The 25,583-nt window shown below is 36.1% G+C and overlaps 1 protein-coding gene across 2 annotated transcripts in view; it reads left to right on the top strand.

Moving 5' to 3' along the window:
• Positions 1-23,984, top strand: part of LOC127882189 (ankyrin-1-like) — a 33,494-nt gene extending 9,510 nt beyond the window's left edge. Inside the window, exons 3-5 of one of the 2 annotated variants that reach the window (XM_052430697.1) lie at positions 7,491-7,536; positions 19,672-20,227; positions 20,889-23,984. In XM_052430697.1, coding sequence (XP_052286657.1) covers positions 7,491-7,536; positions 19,672-20,227; positions 20,889-21,838 — 1,552 coding nt within the window. In that variant the 3' untranslated portion in view covers positions 21,839-23,984. The remainder of the gene's footprint in view (positions 1-7,490; positions 7,537-19,671; positions 20,228-20,888) is intronic. The other variant, XM_052430696.1, reaches the window with a different exon arrangement.
• The last annotated feature ends 1,599 nt before the right edge of the window (positions 23,985-25,583 follow it).

The following is a 25,583-nucleotide window of genomic DNA, read 5'->3' as shown; positions in this document are numbered from 1 at the left end:
TATTGCTTTCATACTTGCAACACTTACTAACTTTCATAAGGGGACTGTGCAGGCAAAGTAATGTAACTCTGACTGGCATTTTGACAGAATTATGTGCTCTTTTTATACTTAGAAAATTGAAAATTTGATTAAGTTTTGTGTTTAGGTCCACTTTATTCCTACAGTATCAAAGCTATTGCTTTCATACTTGCAACACTTATTAACTATCATAAGGGGACAGTGCAGGCAAAGTTATGTAACTCTGACTGGCATTTGGACGGAATTATGGGCCCTTTATACTTAGAAAATTGAAAATTTGGTTAAGATTTATGTTTTGGTCCACTTTACCCCTAAAGTATCATAGATATTGCTTTCATACTTGGAACACTCAAAAACTATCATAAGGGTACAGTAAAAGGACAAGTTGCATAACTCTGGTTGTCATTTTTACAGAATTATGGCCCTCTTTTGACTTAGTAACTTTGAATATATGGTTAAATTTTGTGTTTCGATCCACTTTACTTCTTAAGTATCAAGGCTATAGCTTTCAAACTTCAAATACTTTCATGCTATCATGAGGTTACTGTACCTGGCAAGTTGAATTTTACCTTGACCTTTGAATGACCTTGACTCTCAAGGTCAAATTATTAAATTGTGCTAAAATTGCCATAACTTCTTTATTTATGATTAGATTTGATTGATACTTTGACGAAACTACTCTTACCTGACATACCACAATAGACTCCACCCAAACCGTCGCCTGTGCCCTTCCCCCCCTCCCCCCCCACCTCCCCCCTCCCCCCCCTTTTTTTTTTTTAAGATCATCTCACAAATGACCACCACACCCTCACATTATACCCCCACCCCACCCCCCCCCACCCCACCCCCCCCCCACCCCACCCCCCCCCCCCCCAATTTTTTTTTTTTTTTTTTTTTTTAAGATCATCTCACAAATTACCACCACACCCTCACACTATACCCCACCCCCCCCCCCCCCCCCTCGCAATTTTTTTTTTTTAAACGGGTATGTTTGAAATACCGTCCAACCATCGCACCCAAAAAATCCCCCCCCCCCATAGCCCTTCCCCCCACCCCTGCCCCCGATTTTTTTTTTCTTTTTTTTTTCGCTTTTTTGGAACTTAATGTAATAAATGTCCACAACCCCACACTATACACCCCTCTTCACTCCACCCCTCCCTCCTTTGTGATTGAAAATGAGAGTCCCTTCACCTTTAAAAAGAAAATAGATGAGCGGTCTGCACCCGCAAGGCGGTGCTCTTGTTCAAGTAGTTTTCATCCAATCTTCACCAAACTTGGTCAGAAGTTGTATCTTCATGATGTCTAGGTCAAGTTTGAATATGGGTCATGCCGGATCAAAAACTAGGTCATGGGGTATCTTAGTGCGTTTTAAACCTCACCATGTTGTCCGCTCTCTAATTCAAGTAGTTTTCATCCAATCCTCATCAAACTTGGTCACAAGTTTTAACTAAATGATCTCTTGGACAAGTTTGAACATGGGCCATTCCGGGCCTAGAACTAGGTCACAGGGTCGCTAAGTGAGTTTTTTAACATTCAGCATGGTGTCCGCTCCCTAATTCAAGTAGTTTACATCCAATCTTCACCAAACTTGGTCAGAAGTTGTATGGAGATGATCTTAAGGCCAAGTTAGAACATGGGCCTTTCTGTGTCAAAAACAAGGTCAAGGGGTCACTTAGTGTGTTTTAAAAATTGAGCATGGTGTGCGCTGTTTTTTGTGAAGACGACATGCAAAATATTATGTGTCAATGCGGCATGTGGGGGTAATTGACATGACGCCTTATCAGTGATCGCTCCGCCCACTTAATCACATGGCTCAGCGGGAAGAAAACCTAGACAAGCTGACACCAAAATGGCTTCTTTGCCTATAGACTGCATATAGATTTACGCGATATTCCGGATGATTTTATGGACTTGTTTAACACCATATTACACTTGTAAAGGCGTTGATGCCATTTAGTCATTCTGCAAATGCAAAAAATATACAATTAAAGAGAACATCAGCTATTTATAACGGGTAAATCGGTACATTAAACACGCTCTCAAACGCTTGCGCGCTTACCGAAATCGAACCCGTTATTACGTGTAATGGTGGTATTTGCAATAAATTAACACTTCACCGGTATTTACCCGTGTTATTAACAAAATTATTACCGAAACATTCCCCCCTACCCGTGTATTTGACACGAAATAGCGCTTTATAACTGGGAATTCGGTGAAGTTTTACGCGCTTTCTGACGCCGGGTGGGTACCACAATCCCACATGTTATTGCGTATAAAAGTGATATTAATCATATTAAACATTGCTTATGGGACATTTATCAATCACTATAATTTAAAGCGCATAAACAACACAGTAAGTTTGGACATTGTCTGATATAAAATTAGCGTTGTACGAAATGAAATACGGTCAGGCTATTATAAATTAATAAAGCTACCAATATCAGACGCTCGCGCAGGTACCGACTTTCCCGAAGTTACCACATTTATTGGTTAACTAATATCAGTAATAATAACTCTTTTACAATAGCATTTATCGATCTCTTACACTTCTCAAGATCTTTTTTCGGCTTTGGAAACGAAATAAATTCACTGTCACCAACTAATCTGTCATGATATCGATTGTCCGAGTTTCATAATCCCCATTGACACCGTTTAACCATTTTTAATTGTTTTTTTTAAAGAGGAAAACAAACGAAGCGATCATAGATAAGGCGTCATGTCAATAGTCATGTCTGTGACAAAGCTCTAGTTATGAAAAGCACTGGTACCATACCATGTTTGTCTTAATTTTTTTAGATATAGCAATTTTAAGATTTTAATGATGCAATGTTCAGTGCTTAAAAATCTCTTGCTCCCCATAACTTTAGTTTTGTTAATGCTTTTTAGCTCACCTGATTGCTCAGGTGAGCTTTTGGGATCGGTCTTTGTCCGTCGTCCGTCCGTCCACATTTGGTTGTTAACACGCTAGAGGCCACATTTCTAGTGCAATCTTCATGAAACTTGGTCAGAAGATTTGTCCCAATGATATCCCGATCAAGTTCGAAACTGGGTCATGTTGGGTCAAAAACTAGGTGACTAGGTAAAAAAAAAGAAAAACTTTGTAAACACGGTAGAAGTCACATTTCATGCCCTGTCTTGATGTAACTTTGTCAAAATGTTTGTCTTAATGATATGTTGGTTGAGTTAAAAAGTGGTTCCGGTCCGCTGAAAAACATGGCCACCAGTGGGCGGGGCAGTTTTCCTTTTTGGCTATAGAGAAACCTTGTTAACACGCTAGAAGTCACAATTTTTGCCCAATTCATCATGAAACTTGGTCAAAACATTTGTTTTATTAATATCTCGGAAAATGGTCCAGATTAGTGAAAAAACATGGCCACCAAGGGGCTGGGCAGTTTTTGCCAAATGTATATAGTGAAAACATGTCAACACTCTAGAAGTCACATTTTTGGTCCAATCTTCATGAAATTTGATCAGAACATTTGTTTCCTAGATATGCGAGTTATGTTTGAAAAGGATTCTGGTCCGTTGAAAAACCTGGCTGCCAGGGGGACGGGGCAGTTTTCCTTACATGTATATAGTAAAAAAGGCTTGTGAACAGTCAAGAAGTCATATTTTTTGGCCAGTCATCATGACACTTAGTCAAAACATTGGTTTTATTGATATCACCGACAAGTTCGAAAATGGTCCAGATCAGTGAAAAAACATGGCCGCCAGAGGGTGGGGCAGTTTTCTCTATATGTATATAGTGAAAACATGTGAGCACTCTAGAAGTCAATTTTTGGCCCAATTTTTATGAAATTTGGTCAGAACATTTGTTTCCTAGATACGAGAGTTGAGTTTGAAAAAGGTTCCGGTCCTTTGAAAAACATGGCTGCCAAGGGGGGGGGGGCACATTTTACTTATATTTATATAGTAAAAAAGCTTGTAAACACTCTAGAAGTCACATTTTTTGCCGAATCATCATGAAACTTGGTGAATAGATTGGTTTTATTAATATCTCAGATGAGTTTGAAAATTGGTCCGATCTGTCAAAAAACATGGCCGCCAGGGGTGGGTGGGCAGTTTTTCCTTATATGACTCAGGGATCATCCTAGCCCAAAATTTTAGGGAGAAGTGACTTCTCCTTCCAATGGTATTGGGGAGAAGTGAGCGGACCTTTGATCACACGCGTAAACAGAGCTCCAGATAAGGGTCATATTTTTGTAATTACGAATTATTTTCAAGTCCGATACGTATTTATTTTAATATCTTGTCGTACCATTCAGAATTATCAAATCAGGTTACGAATATTATTTTTACATCGGTTCGTATCAATTTTTATTGAGTTCTTTTCGCGAATTTAAGATCTTTTCGGTGCTAATATAAAATGGTTATCGGGTTTGTTTCACAAATCGCATTTTTTCCAATACAAGCGGCGTGTACAGTCTGTCAAAAAACAATGGCGGCGCCCAGAGAGCGTCCTAAAAAACTGCAAAGCGTGCAAAAACACGCTTTAAACATATTGTACGCAAAGTGAGCCGAAGTTGAATGTTAAGAAAGACATTATAGAAATGATATTATACAATGTTGGATGTTAAGTTGCCGACACAGTCGGATAAGCTAAAAGTGTGAAATATGTAAACATTAATCGAAGGCATGCAATCTAAGCACAGTTTGGGCATATGAAGGTATTTGAAAAATAAAATTGTATAATACTGAAAAGACACTGTTGAACTTGTATAAATAAAGTTGCTAGTATTTTTATTTTTATTGTTTGCTTGAAAATAACCATTATTATTTATTTTAGGTCATTAAGAAAAGTTAAGAAATATTTTCCAAAACTTTGAAGTAACGTTAAGAATAAAATTTCAGAGTTAAGAATTATTTTTGAAAATCTGGTAGTTACGTTAAGAATTTCACAAAACCTTATCTGGAGCTCTGCGTAAAGGTACTTTAATATTTATGTTTCACAATTAATAACCATACATATATCTGAAATAAAATATGTTGAAAAACTAACTAAAACTAAACATTTTATTTTAAACTGCCATGATGTTAAAGAGATATTGCTCTCTTAAAAACTGTAAAACGTGTGTTTAATTTGGCCAAAATACACATTTCATTCATATGTAATTACTACTTAAGCCAAGAGCCTGAGCTGAGGATGTAGGATAAAGGGAATATAGGGCAGAGCCCTAGCATATTGTTCTTTTTTTAGTCTTTCTTGGTGCAATTTCTGGTTAGTACATTGCGAAATATTGTCAACCAGACCAACCGTAACATTGCATGTTTATTCGTCATTCTATAAAAATGTTATAAAGGACGTTAACAAATAATTAAAATCGACGAACCATTTGTATCCTAAAAAGACTGTCCGAAAACATGTCGATATACGTCTTCTGCACATGCATATCGTTTGACTGCAGAAAATTAAAACCAGTAACCTGTAACCTAGCAAATACGCAATCAATATATTATTTGGTTGACATATTGCTTTAAAATACAATATTGCAGTGCTTTACTTTGCTAATAGATAGTTTAAAATAGAAAGATTACGGACATTAGCAACATCCATAGATTGTACGGGTTTCGGACAGTACCGAAGAGGTTTCATCAGTTACTGCTCATGTCAGTACCAATCAGAAATCAATAATTAAAAGACCGGACAACGTCCCATGGCGATATTATAAACGCATAACAATAACAATACAAATAGTATATATTCGTAAGGCTATATTTTATCCCCTTTGCGCACAATAAGTCACTGTTTAGCATTTGGTTATTTGTATTCGATTTTTATCGCATATGCACATTTTTAACTGAATTTAAATTGGCAATTTACATGTATCCCAATTAATTCCGCATTATGCAGCAGTCTCAATTTGCAATTTGACTAACGACAGAGAGTAACTTGTACTCTTTAAAACCTCCCGAACATTTAGCGGGAGATTCTTCAACAATGCATGTTTATGTTCTATGCCGGCCATAGCTTAATTATTTCAAGATTTGTTGTGTTTTATTCGATGACACAACAAGCATAACAATAAATGACCATCATGTGAACAATGGCTGTATTGGTTCCCGGCAGCCTTGACAAAATAACAAGAGCCGATTGAAAAACTGTAAACGAGGTCGGGAGCCTGGCATTCTATACATAGATGGTTACATCAATTACACTATTGTCGGTAAGACCGGCGTGTACACAATGCCTCAACTGGAATAAACCAAGGCGACTTGCATCAGCGGTCAGTGATGCGTAGCAAATCCTCTCGCTATCAGTAGATCAGATAACCGATAATTGCACACAGCAAACAATGATAATTGCACACAGCAAACATTGGCAGTATTAGTGACGGCATTGCGCACACGTGCGGCAGATTATCACGAGAGAAAATATAAGAAAATGTCGGCGATTTTGTTTTCGCTTTGATGTAATCAGAAAGCGATATCAAGCATCGTAAGGCGACATGTCGCCCTCTAGGATGATCATTATGTCAGACTATATAGAATCTTTGAACACTCTAGAGGTCATATTTTTTGCTTAATCATCGTGAAACTTAGTCAATACATTGGTTTTATTAATATCTCGGATAAGTTGGAAAATGGCTCAGATCGGTGAAAAAAACACACTTTTCAGCTCACCTGATTGCTCAGGTGAGGTTTTAGGGTTGGTCTTTGTGCACTGTCCGTCTGTCCGTCCACATTCGGTTTGTAAAAACTCTAGCATTCACATTTCTCAAGCATTCTTTATCAAAGTTGCTGAGAAGCTAAATGGCCACACGATCTCAGTCAAGTTTGATAATGAGCAAAATCGCATAATAAATGACAAAATTATTGCCCTTAGATTGTCAAAATTTTCATTATATAATACAAAATCCCTGAAAACACTCTAGAGGTCACAATTTTGTTTCAGATTTTATGAATCTTGGTCTTAATATTTATTTTTGTAAGCAAAGTTTGATGTTTGGTCATGAGGGGTCAAAATATAGGTCACCAGGTCAAATCTTACAAAAACCTTGTAAAAACTCCATACGCCAGAGTTTTGGCTGAATAATGATGTTTGTCTGGAAAATATCTAGGTCAAGTTTGACATTTGGTAAAGATTGAATGAACCGACTCCTCTCAGGTGAGCGAACTAGGGCCATCTTGGCCCTCTTGTTTTATATGTGTTATTAAATTTTGTCCTTAGCATATTTTGAAAAGTAAAATAAATATCGTCTTGAATTTCATAGGTTGGAAGATCTGATTGTTGGGTTTTACAGTGCACAAGAACCATAACTCTTTCTTCTATATTATGAGAATTAAATGCCCTTTGTCAAGTTATAACATTTACATGTTGAATGGGGCATATCTTGCAAACTATAAGAGGTATCACATTGATATTCAATATGTAGGTCTCAAGGATGGGAAATGCAGTGCACAAGTACCATAGCTCTTGCTTTCGTGATTTCACAGTGATTGCCCTTGTGAATTTTATTCTGAAATTTGTCCAGGTCTTGTCTGGACTGCAATATTAGGTATCAGGGTGAAACTTCACAGGTATGTAGCTTGCATTGTTGGGAAACCACTTCTTACAACTAAACAGTCAATGCCCTCTAACTAACAAAGTGGCATGCAGCAGTAATTTCAGGCCTGACACTGCCAGTTCTAGTTAACCCTTTACCACTTAGATATGTATTTTCACGCATTTGTTATCCCTTAGAAAGTTATCTTTAATTTAAGACCTTTCTTACTAGCTTCAAGCTTTTTAAGCTTCATTTCCAAACCTTAGACACAGATGAGCAGCAAACAGCATAAAATCTGAACTGACTGCGAGTGACTCGCAGGCTGTTTTGGTTTTATGCCGTTTGCACATAGCCATTTTCACTTTGCTTCTAAGTGGGAAAGGGTTAAAAATAGTTGGTCATACAATTAAAAGCTAATTATCCCCACGTTTTTCAGAGAAAAAGTGGGGATATTGTGGTAATGAGCAACAGTCCGTCCGTCCTGGCCACCTTCTTCTCCTACACTATTAGCACTAGAACCTTGAAACTTACTTACATGGTAGCTATGAGCATATGTGCGATGGTGACAGTGACGGAATTTTGATCTGACCTCTGGGTCAAAAGTTATGGGGGTTGGGGCGGGGCCGGGTCAGAGATTTTCCTGCGACCGCGATTTGAAAAAGGCTCATAACTACTGTGTCCCTTCAGATATTGCTTTCATATTTGGTATGCATGTGTATCTAGACAACACCTTTCCATGCGCATAATTTTTTTTACTCCTTTGACCTTGACCTTGAACTTAGGGTCAGTTTTCAGGTTTCGAAATCTGTGACCGCGATTCAAAAAAGGCTCATAACTACTGTGTTCCTTCAGATATTGCTTTCATATTTGGTATTCATCTGTATCTGCGCAAGACCTTTCCATGCACATAACTTTTTTTCCCCCTTTGACCTTGACCTTGAACTCGGGCAAGTTTTCAGGTTTTGAAATCTGTGACCGCGATTCAAAAAAGCTCAAAACTACTGTGTCCCTTCAGATATTGCTTTAATATTTGGTATGCATGTGTATCTTGACAGCACCTTTCCATGCGCATGCAATTTTTTACCCCTGTGACCTTGAACTTTGGGTCAGTTTTTAGGTTTTGAAATCTGCGACCGCGATTTGAAAAAGACTCATAACTACTGTGTCCCATTAGATATTGCTTTCATATTTGTTATGCATGTGTATCTAGACAACACCTTTCCATGCCCACACAAATTTTTAGCTCTCTGACCTTCACCTTGAATTTAGGGTCAGTTTTCAGGTTTTGAAATCTGTGACCATGATTCGAAAAAGGCTCATAACTACTGTGTCCCTTCAGATATTGCTTTCATATTTGGTATTCATGTGTATCTGGACAAGACCTTTCCATGCGCATAAATTTTTTTACCCCTTTGACCTTGACCTTGAACTCGGGCCAGTTTTCAGGTTTTGAAATCTGCGACCGCATTTCAAAAAAGGCTCAAAACTACTGTGTGACCTTCAGATATTGCTTTCATATTTGGTATGCATGTGTATCTGGGCAGCACCTTTCCATGCAAATACAATTTTTTACCCCTGTGACCTTAGCCTTGAACTTGGGGTCAGTTTTCAGGTTTCAAAATCTGTGACCGCGATTCGAAAAAGGCTCATAACTACTGTGTCCCTTCAGATCTTGCTTTCATATTTGGTATGCATGTGTATCCAGACAACACCTATCCATGCGCACACAATTTTAATTTTTTACCCTTATGACCTTGACCTTGAACTTGTGGTCAGTTTTCAGGTTTCAAAATCTGCGACCGCGGTTCGAAAAAGGCTCATATCTACTGTGTCCCTCCAGATATTGCTTTCATATTTGGTATGCATGTATATCTGGACAACACTCTATAGGCATAAACAATTTTACCTCTGTGACCTTGAACTCTGGGCCAGTTTTCAGGTTTTGAAATCTGCGATGGCGATTCGAAAAAGTCTCATAACTTCTGTGTCCTTTCAGATATTGCTTTCATATTTGGTATGCATGTGTATCTGGACAACACCTTTCCATGCGCATAAAATGTTTGATCCCTGTGACCCTGACTTTGAACTTGAGGTCAGCATTCAGGTTTCGAAATCTGCGATTGCGATTCGAAAAAGGCTCATACCTGCTGTGTCCCTTCAGATATTGCTTTCATATTTGGTACGCATGTGTATCTGGACAAGACCTTTCCATGCGCATCAAATTTTTTACCACTGTGACCTTGACCTTGAACTTAGGGTCCGCGTTAAGATTTCAAAATCTATTATGTGGTTATCTACCCAATCAGAAGAAGTGCAAGCATTTTCATCAGACAAAGGAATTATTCAACAATGAAGATTGTGTATTGAAAACACATATAGTGTTACACAGTAGTGGCGCAGAGATGTATTTAGTAGTAAATTGTTTGTGTTAACTCATCTGTGAAATGGTTTAGCTCATCCATCTAATGTTTATACAAGGGATTGTAAAATATTGGCGCAAAAAGACACCTGTATATGAGAGAAGAGATAGAATGCAGTCAAGCATAAAAAGCATGAGAAACTCATGGAATAGAGCCTCATGAATCTATAAAAGGGCTGAAACTTTCAATTTGTTCAATTACACTTTTAGACTCATTACTGAAAATCTGTCAAAATGTTCAAGTGGGAAAAATGTGAGAAACAATTTCAAGCAAGATGGACTTTGAACAGGCACAGCAAAGACATACATGAAATTCAACATTTTCATTGTTGTGTACAAAATTGCGATAGAAAATTCTGAGACGCTCAGGCTTCCTGAAAAGGCCGGAAGTTTCTAATATCGCCGGTCCTTGTGAATGGCCAAAAAAACTATGACTAAATACCGAAATCTTATAATTGCCAAAAGAACGAAAACATCCAATTAGAATATCTCTTTTCGTGAATTTCCAACCTTTTGGTCATTAGGAACTATAATGTGTCGCTAGTTCTTAAGAATGCTCTCCCTTTGATGTTTTTACTTAATTCTTCAGTTATAAACTCACGCTGTTCGGTCAGGTGAGTTTTTGTCCAGACAGGCTAACTTTTCCATCAGCCTGTCCGATTGACAGGCACTTTTTGGGACTTTTCAGGAAGCCTGGACGCTACTATTAAGTCAACCATTTAACCTCAAAACATAACTTTACCAAAACAGAAGCAAGAAGATTGTCTATAAGAGAGCATCTTCAGCCATCTCATAAGTCATTCCAATGAGGATGACATGTACATAATGGACGTCAGTGAAGTTGATTCAGTATTAGATTTGTTAGGAGAGCAGGATGAGGAGGAGAAATTAGGGTATAGATTTTCACTCATTTTTTAGGTTATTTTACATTAACTTCTTTATACTGAACATCTCTTATGACAATATGGTCAATCACAACTATGCATGGCCCCATTACCAACCCTGGGGCACCCCTGGGTCAAACATGCGGGGTGGGGATACGCGTCGGCCTCTGCCGCGCCATCTCTAGTTCATTACTGTATTAAGGTTAGAGATTATATAGTACATGAGGTATATGTATATATCCCTCCACACGTTGATACCCATGTAAATGTAACAACTGGTAGAACTTGGTATAATTCCCTGTCACGTAATGAAGATAAAACAAGTCTCTGATGTCTAAAATATTTCTTTATTTTACTCTGTTCTCTAACATCAAAATTGTATTTATAGTTCAAACATTATTTTCTAAGTCTATCTGTTGTATTTTCCTAACCCAAGCGCAGAGTGCCGCTCTCCTTCCCAACATCCCCATTTTGTCCCCAATTTAATTTGCATATTTTTCTTTTAAACGTTTGATTGGTCCTCAGCTAGTATGGTTATTATTCATTGGTTGATTCGTCAGAATATTCTAGAAGGAACACTTTTTCATGTATTCACTTGCTTGGCGGATATACTAAAATTTAATCAATATATATTGGTACTAATCAATTTTTATTGGTATAGAGTAATTCTGTTACTTTCGTCAGTACTATGACTTTTGTACTCCAGACAATAGCGGACCTTTTCATCTGTGCTGTTTATTGACCATGAATGTTACTTATAATCTCGTATCTATATGCTGACTCTGGACTCAATGTATTCTTATTTGGATTTAGAATTTATCTCATTGTACATTATGGTATTGTTATTGTCGTGTTATTGTTGTATAAACTAATTTAGGAAATAGAACTTTGAAATTTAGAAATTGATTATGTAGATGTGTAATGTAATGGGGTATAATGAATATATTATTATTATTTTAGGAAATAGAACCTTGAAATTTAGAAATTGATTATATAGATGTGTAATGTAATGGGTTATAATGAATATATCATTATTATTAACAAACTAATTTAGGAAATAGAACTTTGAAATTTAGAAATTGATTATGTAGATGTATAATATAATTAATATATTATTCTTATGAGTTTATATTTCAGTAATATGTATATGAAAAGTTAAGATGAATGTATATATGCAATGTTAAGATAAAGTCTGAACAAAGATTTATTTAAAGTAAGAAAACAAACACACTCAGGGTGGGGTATAATTGGAATCAATAACATAGAAAGTCAGACCTGATTAAATCCAAATAAGAATACATTGAGTCCAGAGTCAGCATATAGATACGAGATTATAAGTAACATTCATGGTCAATAAACAGCACAGATGAAAAGGTCCGCTATTGTCTGGAGTACAAAAGTCATAGTACTGACGAAAGTAACAGAATTACTCTATACCAATAAAAATTGATTAGTACCAATATATATTGATTAAATTTTAGTATATCCGCCAAGCAAGTGAATACATGAAAAAGTGTTCCTTCTAGAATATTCTGACGAATCAACCAATGAATAATAACCATACTAGCTGAGGACCAATCAAACGTTTAAAAGAAAAATATGCAAATTAAATTGGGGACAAAATGGGGATGTTGGGAAGGAGAGCGGCACTCTGCGCTTGGGTTAGGAAAATACAACAGATAGACTTAGAAAATAATGTTTGAACTATAAATACAATTTTGATGTTAGAGAACAGAGTAAAATAAAGAAATATTTTAGACATCAGAGACTTGTTTTATCTTCATTACGTTTGAATTGGAACATCATGTCTTTCGTGGTATTCGTGATATCGTTTAGTCTGGTTTCAAGTTGGGTAAGAAATGTAGAGAAGACGTTGGTATCGAGAAGTAGGGCTATTTGCCAATGAGCTCTGGTCACAGACACTTCGTTAACTTTTTGAAATATAACATTTTCGTTAATCTCAAGTCCTCCGATCATGCGCAACGATAATATCAAAACAAATGATGGCAACATCATCTGAAATATTACAAAGAAGAAGTATATTATCCGATTTGGTTACTAACTAAATGCTATTTACATAACTTGGGGTCATTTAAGCGTATAGACGTCAACGTTGCTCGTGTGGTCGTTATGGTAAATATTACATATGATCAGCTATTGCCTCTAGGCACGTGAAAATCACTTTCTTAATAGATTTATTAGATCTTTGACGTTGTCGTATGGATTTTCTTTTTTTGTGCTTAATAGCTATTTCATCAATTTGCATGTGATGATCGGTCGAATCGGTGTCCGATTGACGCGGGGGTGGATATTGTTGTTCAGCCCTATCGTATTGATGTGTGTCGGATTCGCTAGAGGTTGACGCATTGTATTTGAATTGTTTTTTCCGTAAATGTTTTTGTAATTCTGCTAAGGGGATGTCTTCCTCCTCATCAGAATTGTCCCGAATTTGGCGGGTTTGCCTAGTTATGATAGGTAATCCGTGTATTGACTTATTTAAATCGCTATCAGACTCACTATTTTCGGCAAAAGCTAAATTTGCTTTCCTTATGGGGCGTCCCATATTAGTATTTGATATAGGCCACTCATTTATGTTAGCATGTCTTATTTGGTCAGCATGAACTTTAATAGTTGAGTTGTCTAATTGATTCTTTATTATGTATGTTAACGGTGATTTTTGTTCGATAATACGATAATATGGTCTCCATTTACTGTCTAATTTATTTGTACGATGTAAGTTCTTATAGTAAACGGGGTCGTTAATCTCAAATTTGATATCTTGTGTATTTTTATTCGCATATTCGGCTTGTTTATCTTTAGATTTTTGAATTTGTGCACACACCTTTTTAAATGATTTGTGTTGTTCTTCTAATATTATTTTATGATAATCCTCGCCGTGATATTTACGCCTAGGTTTTAACAAATTGTCTATTGGTAGAATGGGGTCTCTGTTAAATACTAAAAAGAAAGGCGAATGTTTTGATGTCTCTGAATGGGAAAATCGCATAGCTGCCAAAGACATGTTTAAATGTAAATCCCATTGTTGTACGTTTTCTTGAACGCGTTTTGATAGTATATTGTTCATAGTCGAGTGAGAGCGCTCATTTTTACCGTTTGCTTCTGGGTGATATGTGGACGTTTTGACGTGTTGGATATTCATGGATTTTAATGTTTCTGTAAACGCCGTACTAGTAAACTCTTTACCATTATCGGTAATTATCCTTATGGGACATGAATGACGACAATAAATCTCGTTTACTAACAGGTGTATTACGCTATCAGATGACTTATCCGGCGACGGAAAAGCCTCTATATATCCGGAAAATTGATCCACGAAACATATTATATATCTATTTCCGGAAAGCGTTGTTGGGTATGGTCCGCATATATCTATGGAAACGACCGAGAAAGGGAATGGTGGTATTGCGGTTTCTGATGATACGGGAGCTTTAATTGCTTTCAAGTTTCTAGTTTGACAGACAATACATTTCGACACGTAATCATGCAATTCTTTGAACATTTTAGGCCAATAATATTTCTCTTTTATGGTATGAAAAAGTCTTTGAGAACCACCGTGTCCATTTTCGTCATGATATTGATTAATAATTAAACCTGTCAGGTGTTTAGGTACAAAAAGCCTAAAGGTAGGTTCTTCATCGACGCTCGATATATAGTATAATATCTCATCAACCATAATGAATTTTCCATCTTCGTGTTTGTTTAGTTTCCCTAATTTTAATCTCGTTTTAATCTCAGATATGTGTGGGTCTTTTCCTTGTTCAATTTCCATGTTACAATCATTTATTTTATCGGGTTCGATTGTCTCGTTATTTATAACCGTTTGTGGGATCGTGCTATTATCAATTACTTGTCTGTGATCGATATGCGTAGAGTCAATTACATTAATTTCGCGCGTCTGGTTTTTTCCATTTATTTCCGAACTAATTGTATAATGTTTATCGTTAATATCTAATTCTATTTCTGTTTGTTCGTCTCGGTCATTCGTTATTTTGGTGTTTGGTGGTCGGCTTAGAAAGTCGGCAATTATGTTCTTTTTTCCCGATATATACTCAATTTTGCAATTGTAACCTGCTATACTTAAGGCCCATAATTGTACTTTCTTGTTTTGCATCGGAGATTCAAGAAGGAATTTTAACGGGCGATGATCCGTTTTGATAACAAATTCGGCGTTGTGTAAATAATGGTGTAATTTATTTAGACTGTAAAATATGCTGTAACATTCTTTCTCAATAGTACTATATTTACATTGCGTCGGGTTTAATCGGTGCGATAGAAAGAATATCGGTTTTTCCCCTACATAATCTCCGGTTTCATTATCCCCGCATTTTTGAGTTAAACAAGATCCGATGCATTTATCCGAAGCATCTGTATACAGAATATAACCTTTATTCGGGTCTGGATAGGAAAGGTAAGGAATTTGTGTGAACGAGTCTTTTAATTGTAAGAAACTATCTTCGCATTGTTTTGACCATTTAAATGGGACATTCTTTCTCGTGAGATTAATGAGAGGCTCTACTACTTCTGAATACGACGGACAGAATCTCCTATAAAATCCTGCAGCACCTAAGATAGATCGTACGTCGCGTACGCACTTCGGCCTAGGGAATTGTCGGATCGCTTCTACTTTTAACGGATCTGGCCTTATACCGTTTTCATCTATAATGAAGCCTAGGTATCTAGTCTCTCTTTGCAAGAATTGACATTTCGATAGTTTAAGTTTTAGGTTATGCTTATTGAGACTTTGCAGTACTGTATCTACGTGTGATAAATGGGATTGTAAGTCAGGTGAAAATATTAAAATATCATCCAAATACGCTACGGCGAATCCTTCACAACCCTTAAGTACTTTATTAGCTAATTCTTGAAATATCGATCCCGCCCCAGACGCACCGAATGGCATAACGTTAAAATGAAATAGACCCCTAAACCCTGAAGCAAAAGCCGTTTTTTCTCTGTCTTCTTCTTTTATAGGTATTTGCCAATAACCCGATATTAAATCTAAACTGGTGAAATATTTACTTTTCCCTAATAACGCCAATATATCATCGATTAATGGTAATGGATATGCAATTGGTTTTGTAATTTTGTTAAGCTGTCTGAAATCGACGCAAAATCTTTTCTCTTCTTTTTGATCTTTATTTGAATCAAGGTTATTTTTCTTTTTGTCTACTAAAACAATAGGGAAACTCCACGGACTTCGCGATGGGCTTATTATGTTTGCCGCTAACATTTCGTCAATAGCTTTATCTATGAATACCTTATTGTTTAATGGTGTTCGATACGGCCTTAATTTAATGGGAGGATGGTCCCCTGTATCGATGTTAAATTCCATTGCTGTAGTTTGTGTTAGTTCTAAATTATTTCTTGCGAAGAGAGTTCTGTGTTTTAAGAGTATTGGAAGGATATTTTCTTTTTGATCCCCAGCGACATGTAAATCTGATAGAATCTCATCTTTAGATAAGCCTGATTTGGGTGTATTGTTTTTGATAACGCTTTCGATAGAACATATTTCATTATCTTGGATAGCTTGAAGTTGGCCTATGGGACAATTACGTCTTAGTCTAATCGTTTTATGGGTATTGTTTATAATTAGAATAGGGAATTTACGATCACGCGTTGTCTTGACTACTGAGTTAACGATTGTTAAACCGGGTTCATTATCAAAGAAAGAATTACTTATTCCAGTAAAGTCATAGTTTTGATTTGAGCGTAAGCTGTTTCTTTTCGTCCTGGCAAGGAGTCTATATGCAGTTTGTGGTTTAAGAACGGTATGCCTAGTTAGCCTCGCTATTACCGAAAGGTGTACATCTTCTTCCAGAGGTACATAACAATCTTTTATTCTTAAACATCCTAGATCAAAGTATACACGGACACCGTTGTCTTGTAAGAAATCTCTCCCTAGTATTACGTTCCTATTAATGTTTTCAACGACAAAAATGTATGTTCAATATATATACTCCCTATTTTAAATTTTAAATTTACATTCCCGCGAATGTATAGCGAGTTACCATCGACCGCTTTTAGATTAATTTTTGTCATTTTAAGTGGTGGTTTGTGTTTTAATAGATCATAAGCTCTTTTACTAATTACAGAAAGTTCTGCACCAGAATCTATCAAGCTCCTAAATTTACAATTTCCTATTGAAATGAGGCAAGAATTTGGGTTTCCACACAAAGCAATATTATACGTCTTTACGTTTCCGTCGTTACCATAGACCCCTTTTTGGTACGACGTTCCTAGTTTTTTTGATTAAGGTATGGTTTTCTTTGAGTACATTCTCTACTGAAGTGTCCCAATTTTCCACAATTCCAACAGTCTATTTTGTCTTTCCAATTTTTGTCATATTCGTTCTTACGCGCGTAATTGTTTTGACCTACGGCGTATGCATTTATTTCGTTTTTCCTACGTCTACAGTCTTGTATAACATGACCCTGTCTCTTGCAATACCTGCAAGTGTTTGATGGTCTCAAATGATCGATTTCCATGGGAACAGGTCTATTAAGTGGTGTTTGAACTTGATTATGACTCAAATGTGACCTTAATTCGAATCTTGCTCTTACATTTTGTTCGGCTAATGCGGAATTGACTGCTGACGCTAAAGTAGTCGGATTTTCTCGCATTAATTTAAGGCGTAAATAATCATGTCTCAGGCCGTCAATGAAAGTTCCAATTAACTGACTTTCGATCATCTCGAGGTTATCCTCAACATTTTCATACGCTTCACTAGATAAAGACAGAAGTCGTTCCGCGAATAATTGGACATTTTCGTCGGGTTTTTGTTTGAGTGTTTTTAAGAGAGCAAGAGCATAATGAGGGTCCTGGATTTCTGCGAATCTTATCTTAAGTTCATTTTTTAAGGTTGCCCATGACTCATCAGGAAAATCAGTCAAATACCTCTGAATGTAATCGCTAACAAGTCCCCTACTGGATTGGTAAGCTACTAACTTCAATTGATCCCCCGCCAAACGTGAAAGTACCCCATATTTCTCTATGTTTTTGATCCAATTTTTGTATTCTTTAGGATTTCCGTCATAAGTTTGAATTACTTGTGAGACGCTTTGAGTTCCGATAGCATTTGTTACTCCTCTAATTTGTTCGCTTAAATTTTGAAAGAATTGTGGAATCGCTTGATCTGCCATCTTAGATAATTAACCATAGGAAAATAAGTCAGTCACTCACCGAATATTTGCCCGTTCGTTGTGGAGGTCCGGCACGTTTTCTTCCCTCTGGCCCGTGAAAGAAGTGGTACTTCTGGTTGATCCTGTCACCGCGCACCAGTTAAACACGTGTCACGTAATGAAGATAAAACAAGTCTCTGATGTCTAAAATATTTCTTTATTTTACTCTGTTCTCTAACATCAAAATTGTATTTATAGTTCAAACATTATTTTCTAAGTCTATCTGTTGTATTTTCCTAACCCAAGCGCAGAGTGCCGCTCTCCTTCCCAACATCCCCATTTTGTCCCCAATTTAATTTGCATATTTTTCTTTTAAACGTTTGATTGGTCCTCAGCTAGTATGGTTATTATTCATTGGTTGATTCGTCAGAATATTCTAGAAGGAACACTTTTTCATGTATTCACTTGCTTGGCGGATATACTAAAATTTAATCAATATATATTGGTACTAATCAATTTTTATTGGTATAGAGTAATTCTGTTACTTTCGTCAGTACTATGACTTTTGTACTCTAGACAATAGCGGACCTTTTCATCTGTGCTGTTTATTGACCATGAATGTTACTTATAATCTCGTATCTATATGCTGACTCTGGACTCAATGTATTCTTATTTGGATTTAATCAGGTCTGACTTTCTATGTTATTGATTCCAATTATACCCCACCCTGAGTGTGTTTGTTTTCTTACTTTAAATAAATCTTTGTTCAGACTTTATCTTAACATTGCATATATACATTCATCTTAACTTTTCATATACATATTACTGAAATATAAACTCATAAGAATAATATATTAATTATATTATACATCTACATAATCAATTTCTAAATTTCAAAGTTCTATTTCCTAAATTAGTTTGTTAATAATAATGATATATTCATTATAACCCATTACATTACACATCTATATAATCAATTTCTAAATTTCAAGGTTCTATTTCCTAAAATAATAATAATATATTCATTATACCCCATTACATTACACATCTACATAATCAATTTCTAAATTTCAAAGTTCTATTTCCTAAATTAGTTTATACAACAATAACACGACAATAACAATACCATAATGTACAATGAGATAAATTCTTAATATTATATATAGTATATGTACATTACGTTACATCCCGTCAAATTTGTACAGCCATTTGTGTTAGACAAATGTCTTCAAGGATAACCTTATTTTCTGTACACATAATTATTTTTATGTCCCCCACCTCTATTGTGGGGGACATGTTGTGTTTGCCCTGTCTGTTTGTTGGTTGCTTTGTGTGTTTGTTTGTCCCAACTTTAACATTTTGCCATAACTTTTGCAATATTTAAGATAGCTACTTCATATTTGGCAATTGGCATGCATGTGTATCTCATGGAGCTGCACATTTTGAGTGGTGAAAGATCAAGGTCAAGGTCATCCTTCAAGGTTAAAGGTCAAATATGTAGCTTCAAAGCGGCACAGTAGGGGACATAGTGTTTCTGACAAACACATATCTTGTTTTATATTATTTATAGTACACTTCTATTAGGATTATTGCATTTGCAACTTATTGTAAGTAACAACCCAATAGCTCACAGTTTATTTAAAAGTAAACATTCTTTTATGAAGAAATACATGTTTTATCTTTTAAGCAAAAATATTTAATTTAATTGATTTGTTTTACATGTCTAGTTGCAGATCAAGTTCAGACTGATTCATCTAACCTGCATTCACAAAGATCTCTTGTCAGTGCTGAAGATGCTGGTCTGCAGGGGCTGTGACCTTGAAATCAGCAGCAGCTTCGAAGGGAAAAATCCTCTCCAGCTTGCTGTTAAGTACTGCAACGAAGGCGCTGTGAAAACCCTTCTGGAGAACGGCGCAAATACAAATGTTTCAGATGATCAAAATGACGGTTCTGTAACACCAATTTGGTACGCAGTGGTACATGATTTTGAGGCTATAGTACAACTGCTGTTAAAACAACCTCTGTTGAATTTGAACTTGAAGAACAAAAGAGGCTATCCTCTTCTCCACTGGTGTTTAAGATCGTATGAGTCACGATATTTAGATGTTTTGCTGAGTGCTGGTGCAGATCCGAATGTCACAGACAGTAACATGAACTCTGCGGTGATGATAGCTGTGTCCTCTCATAAAGTGGACGTTATAAAATTGTTGATTAGGTACGGGGCTGATGTGAATAAAAAGAATAGACGCAATGAAACACCATTGCTAGTTGCAGTCTACGGAGGTATACTTTTATTTGTTTGTAATGCCATTCAAAATGTAACACTGAATCTTTATCAGAAAATCACAAATAAAAATTGTAATTTTTAAAATGAAAACAATTTTTCAAAAGGTTTTTTCAGTCAGCTTCTTGTCCATGCGTGTCTGAAGGATGCTGAATCTTAGCTGAAGATACTGTTTATTTTTGCTGTTTTTTTATATTTCATTTGATAAATTCTATTAGTGTATCGATACATTAAGTACATTTTTTATAAAGTCATTAGAGAACTTGTAAATTGATCTAATCAGTCCCTTATGTGATGCCATGCAAAACATACAATAACTATATTTTCAAAGTACCCCTAGGTATTTGCTTTTCACCACATAAAATGAGTAATGATCTTGAAAAAACACGCTTCATTGCATAAAGTGTTGTTCTTGATTAGCCTGTGCTACCCTCATAGGCTAATCAAGAATGTCATAGTCTGCACAAGCTTTCAATGTATGTGGGACTACACTTAATTACAAATGCATAAAACTTGGTTTTCCCAGAATGCAACTCAAATTTGCTTGAGGGCATAACATTGATTAAAATAGAAGACTTTCAGGTTACCGTGGTGATAAGTTCATTGCTCCTATGTATTGCATTACATCCTTTGTCTAGCCTTGTGCTCTGTCTTCTTCAGGACAAACAGATATAATGGAACTATTTCTGGATGCTGGGGCAGACCCAAATTGTATCAGCCGAGAGACGCCATTGTTCATGGCTAGCTTTGAAGGAGATCTGCAGTCGGTGAGAATGTTGATCAAGTACCATGCCAATGTAAGACTAACTAATGACCTCAAGTACAGTCCTCTGCATGTGGCGGCATGGAACGGACATTGCGAAATCGTGGAAGAGTTGCTAAAAGCGGGAGCACCACACGACGAACAGACGAGCGATCTGAACACGCCTCTCGGCTTGGCGGCCCATGGGCGTCACCTGAGTGTGGTGAAGAAGTTACTGCCGTTGGGTTGCCGCGTGAACGTTGAGGATAAGGACCGCGACACACCTCTGTTGTATGCCGCGTATAATGGAATGACATTGACTTGCAAGCTTCTGGTAGAACTCGGAGCGAATCCAAACTGTTCCAATCGTATCAATGCCACGCCGTTGTGGAATGCGGTGTACATGGGGCATAAGGAGACGGTGAAGTATCTGCTGAAGACAAACGTTCAAATGGAGGTCAGCTCGGTGGGTATTAACCAGCATCATCACAGCGATGATGTGCTGTTGATATATGACCAGCCAAGATCCCCACTGTGGGTGGCTGTTGAACGTGGCCACACAGATATCGTGTTATTGTTGCTAACTGCAGGTTACAATGTCTATCAAGAATCTTGGCTCTTTGACGGGGAATTTCCTGGGGAACAGATTGACAATAGTCTGCGAGACATGCTTTGTGACTACGTTCACAATGTTCCTAAACTTATATCCCTTTGTCGTAATTTTTTACGCAAACGTTGTGGACAAAACATTGAGGAAGATGTTGATAAGCTTTACATTCCAAACACTTTGAAAAGCTACTTGAAACTTTCATATCTTGGATATTCAACTGACGAGAATTCAGAAAATAGTGAATTGACGAGGGAATAGCCATTTATAAATAACATGAACGTCACAAATTATTGAAGTAAAGCAATATTATGTGTTTTTCTGCAATTCAAGTAAAAGGTATTGTAATACAACTTTAAATCATAGTTTCAATCATTGAAACACCACAACCCTTGTGTTTGTGACAAGCGCTGGACTGAAATGAAACATTTACAACTTTGTTTTCAAAATAGGTTTACAATCATCAAGCTCTAGGGTTGCGCTGGCTTTGGTGGTATTTTTATGCCCCCGGATCGAAAGATCGGGGGTATATTGTTTTTGACCTGTCTGTCATTGTATGTGTGTGTGTTTCCCAGAACTTTAACCAAAACTTTAACCTTCTTCATAACTTTTGCAATATTCAAGATAGCAACTTGATATTTGGCATGCATGTGTATCTCATGGAGCTGCACATTTTGAGTGGTGAAAGGTCAAGGTCATCCTTCAAGGTCAAAGGTCAAAAAAACAAATTCAAAAACTTTAACCAAAACTTTAACCTTCTTCATAACTTTTGCAATATTGAAGATAGCAATTAGATATTTGGCATGCATGTGTATCTCATGGAGCTGCAAATTTTGAGTGGTGAAAGGTCTAGGTCATCCTTCAAGGTTAAAGATCAAATTTATGGCTTCAAAGCGGCGCAATAGGGGGCATTGTGTTTCTGACAAACACATCTCTTGTTCATTATTTTCTTCTTTGCTGGAGTCTGTGATAAACATTTTGAAAACGGATTTGTTTAAATTATGATTTTCTTGCATGCTGTGTATTTTTTGTTCTAAGTGGAAGGATATGTCAATTAAATTTTGAAATTTTTTACACATTTTTAAGGGGCCTTTTCACACATTTTGGCATGTATTGAAGTTTGTCTTCAAATGCTCTATATTGATAAATGTAAACATTGGATCAAAACAGCTCGATAAAAAAAAAACAAGAATACAACTTAAGAAAGAAAAGCAATATCCATCAACTGGGCTCGAACCACTGACCCCTGGAGTAAAAGTCTATTGCTAAGACCATTCAAGCTCACACAATGAGTGATGGATTTTATACTATATATAAGCAATACTCGTATTATCACAAAATTTAATGACAACAGCAGAACTCTCCAATTAATTGAATCTTTTCACACTGCAAAGCCTATCATTTCAGGTTTTTAAATCGTCAAAAGATGCATATAATGGATAATATAGAGCATGGCAAATGTTCAGTATTACTGTTTTCTCACAAATATCATAACTGAAACAAAATTTGCGAATCTGAATTATTATAATTTTTTTGTCAATTTACCAAAACGTGAAAAGGCACCTTAAATTGAATTTCAGCGTTAATAACATTGCAAACTCAGATACAAAATTTGATTAAATTTGATTAAGCTTAATTAATTATGCACCAGCTTTCACCAAAATATTGTATTGTATGTACAAAATATCAGTCATTAACATTAGCTATGTGTGTATTGTGCTGGCAGATTATCATGAAGTCATGACTAATTTAGTTAAATAAGGAAAATGTATATTTAGTTTAATTGCCTGTACCCGTAGTCAAATTCAATGTGAGTTGAATGGAATTTCCTTTTCCAGTTCAATATAATATACCAGTATATGTTCCACTATGCTTTCTTTATATATTTATATTTTTTATTTATTTTTATCTTATATTTTTATATTATGATTTAACGATGTGAACACTTATTATGTTACTGTTTAAATGTGTTTGCCAAAAGTAAACATTTCACAGTTAAAAACACATTTAAAAAAATAAAGTGATTATTATAGTTTAAGTATTGCTTACAAAATTACAAAAACACTTGTTAATTATAAAAAGAAATATATTGAATAATGCATGAGATTGATTAAGATGTGGGCATATTTTGTATTTTGTTTCAGTGCTAGAACTGAATTTTGAAGGCCTTTGCAAACAGTTTGGATCCAGATGGCGTCTCAGCAGGATCCAAACTGTTTGCTATTCTGATAGTATTCTTTAAAAAATTTTTGAAGAGAATGATAATTTTTGAAATTCAGCAGACGACATTTTAGCAGACGACAAATTTCCCAGCATGTAAAGGGTTAAACAGTTAAAAAGATGATTTGTTTACGTGAAATAGAGGATCCTGTATACTTGTGATACATTATATAGTGCTTTAAACTAACCCAATTTTATTTGTTTGAATGAAAAAAATTACCATATACCGGTATGAGAAGTGACTTCATATGTTGGTAACATTTCAGCATAGAGCTGTTGTATTTGCTTGAAAGGACTTTTTCACAGATTTTGGCATGTTTAGAAGTTTGTCATTAAATGCTTCAAATTGATAAATGTATACATTAAAATTAAAATCTCCTGTATAAAACAGGAATAACATTATAGAAAAAAAAAAGTTATCCCCACGTGGACTCAAACCACAGACACTTGGAGTAAAAGTCTCGCGCCAAAACCTCTTTGCCATCTGTGCTGCTACGAATTGTGATGCATTTTATACTTTCTATAAGCAATCCACGTGTGGTAAAAATATAACGATAACAGAAATCTCCTATTATTCACTGGTAACAACAGAACTCTCCTATTATTCAATTGTTTCACGTTTGTAACGCTTTAGAATTTCTTCAATTTCTAATGATGAATAGCCGTAAACGGAAATGTATTTTCAGTATGAGCCCGAGTCATTATTGTCATTTCACTTGCTGATTGTTCCCTTACTTTTTGAATCCATGACTGTGAGCTGTGAACAGGTCCTTTTAATGTACAACACGTATATAGGTTTAAGTAATTTCAATCCCTCGCCAAAGGTTGGGGATTATAGGAATGCTCGTCTGTCTGTCCATCAGTCAGTCTAAAACACTTCTATGTCCTTTCCATTCTCTTATATCCTTCGGTGGATTTTAATGAAACTTTCCAAATGAAATGTAAGACATTGAGACAGTGTGCTGAAGGCACAAGTCAGTTATGTGATATCCAGGTTGTACTTTAAGGTCAATGTGTAGCATGATAATACATACAAAAATGCAAAATAGTTCTTAGATCTTTATTTAGTTGTTAACACTTTAAAGTTCACGCAGAATTCACATTAACTAAAGACACTTCTACTAGGACAGGACGAAATCTGTCCGCTCGTAAAGGGCGAGTGTCCTATTAGGACTTAAACAAAAAAATGAACTGTTCTCTCCGATGTGAGATTCTCTACTGGCCCCTGTCAATAATTTTTGGTGTAAAGTATACAACATCTGAAGATTGAGGGAAATACATGTTAGGTATTGACGTTAATTGATTTGAAGTTTGACATAATGTTGCGCATAAGTTTGCCCATTATTAAGCGAGAAAAAACTATTTGTTCAACTTCATATATGGATTTACGCCTGCCATTTAACATGAAAATACACACCAATTAATGGGCTGCATGCGCTTACCCTAAACATAACTACGGTAATTAGTGAAACCAGCAATTGAAAATAACTTGATGCATTCTCCTTGTCTAGTTTGACATTTACCGTACATTATGATGCCCATTTCTGCATCCATTTAGGTAAACACGATATTGAACTTGATGTAAAACAAATATAAACGGGCCATGCTCTGTGAAAAGGGAGGTTTAATGCATGTGCATAAAGTGCCCTCCCAGATTAGCATGTGAAGTCCGCATAAGCTGATCAGGGACGAAACTTCCTGCTTTTATGGTATTTTTCCAAATGAAATGTAAGGACTGCACAGGCTAATCAAGAACGATACTTTATGCACATGCATTAAACCTCTT

The sequence above is a fragment of the Dreissena polymorpha genome, chromosome 5 (genome assembly GCF_020536995.1).
Source record: "Dreissena polymorpha isolate Duluth1 chromosome 5, UMN_Dpol_1.0, whole genome shotgun sequence".
Classification (NCBI taxonomy): Eukaryota; Metazoa; Mollusca; class Bivalvia; order Myida; family Dreissenidae; genus Dreissena; species Dreissena polymorpha.
The sequence above is the reverse complement of the archived record's forward strand: the minus strand, read 5'-3'. Positions and strand labels throughout refer to the sequence as shown.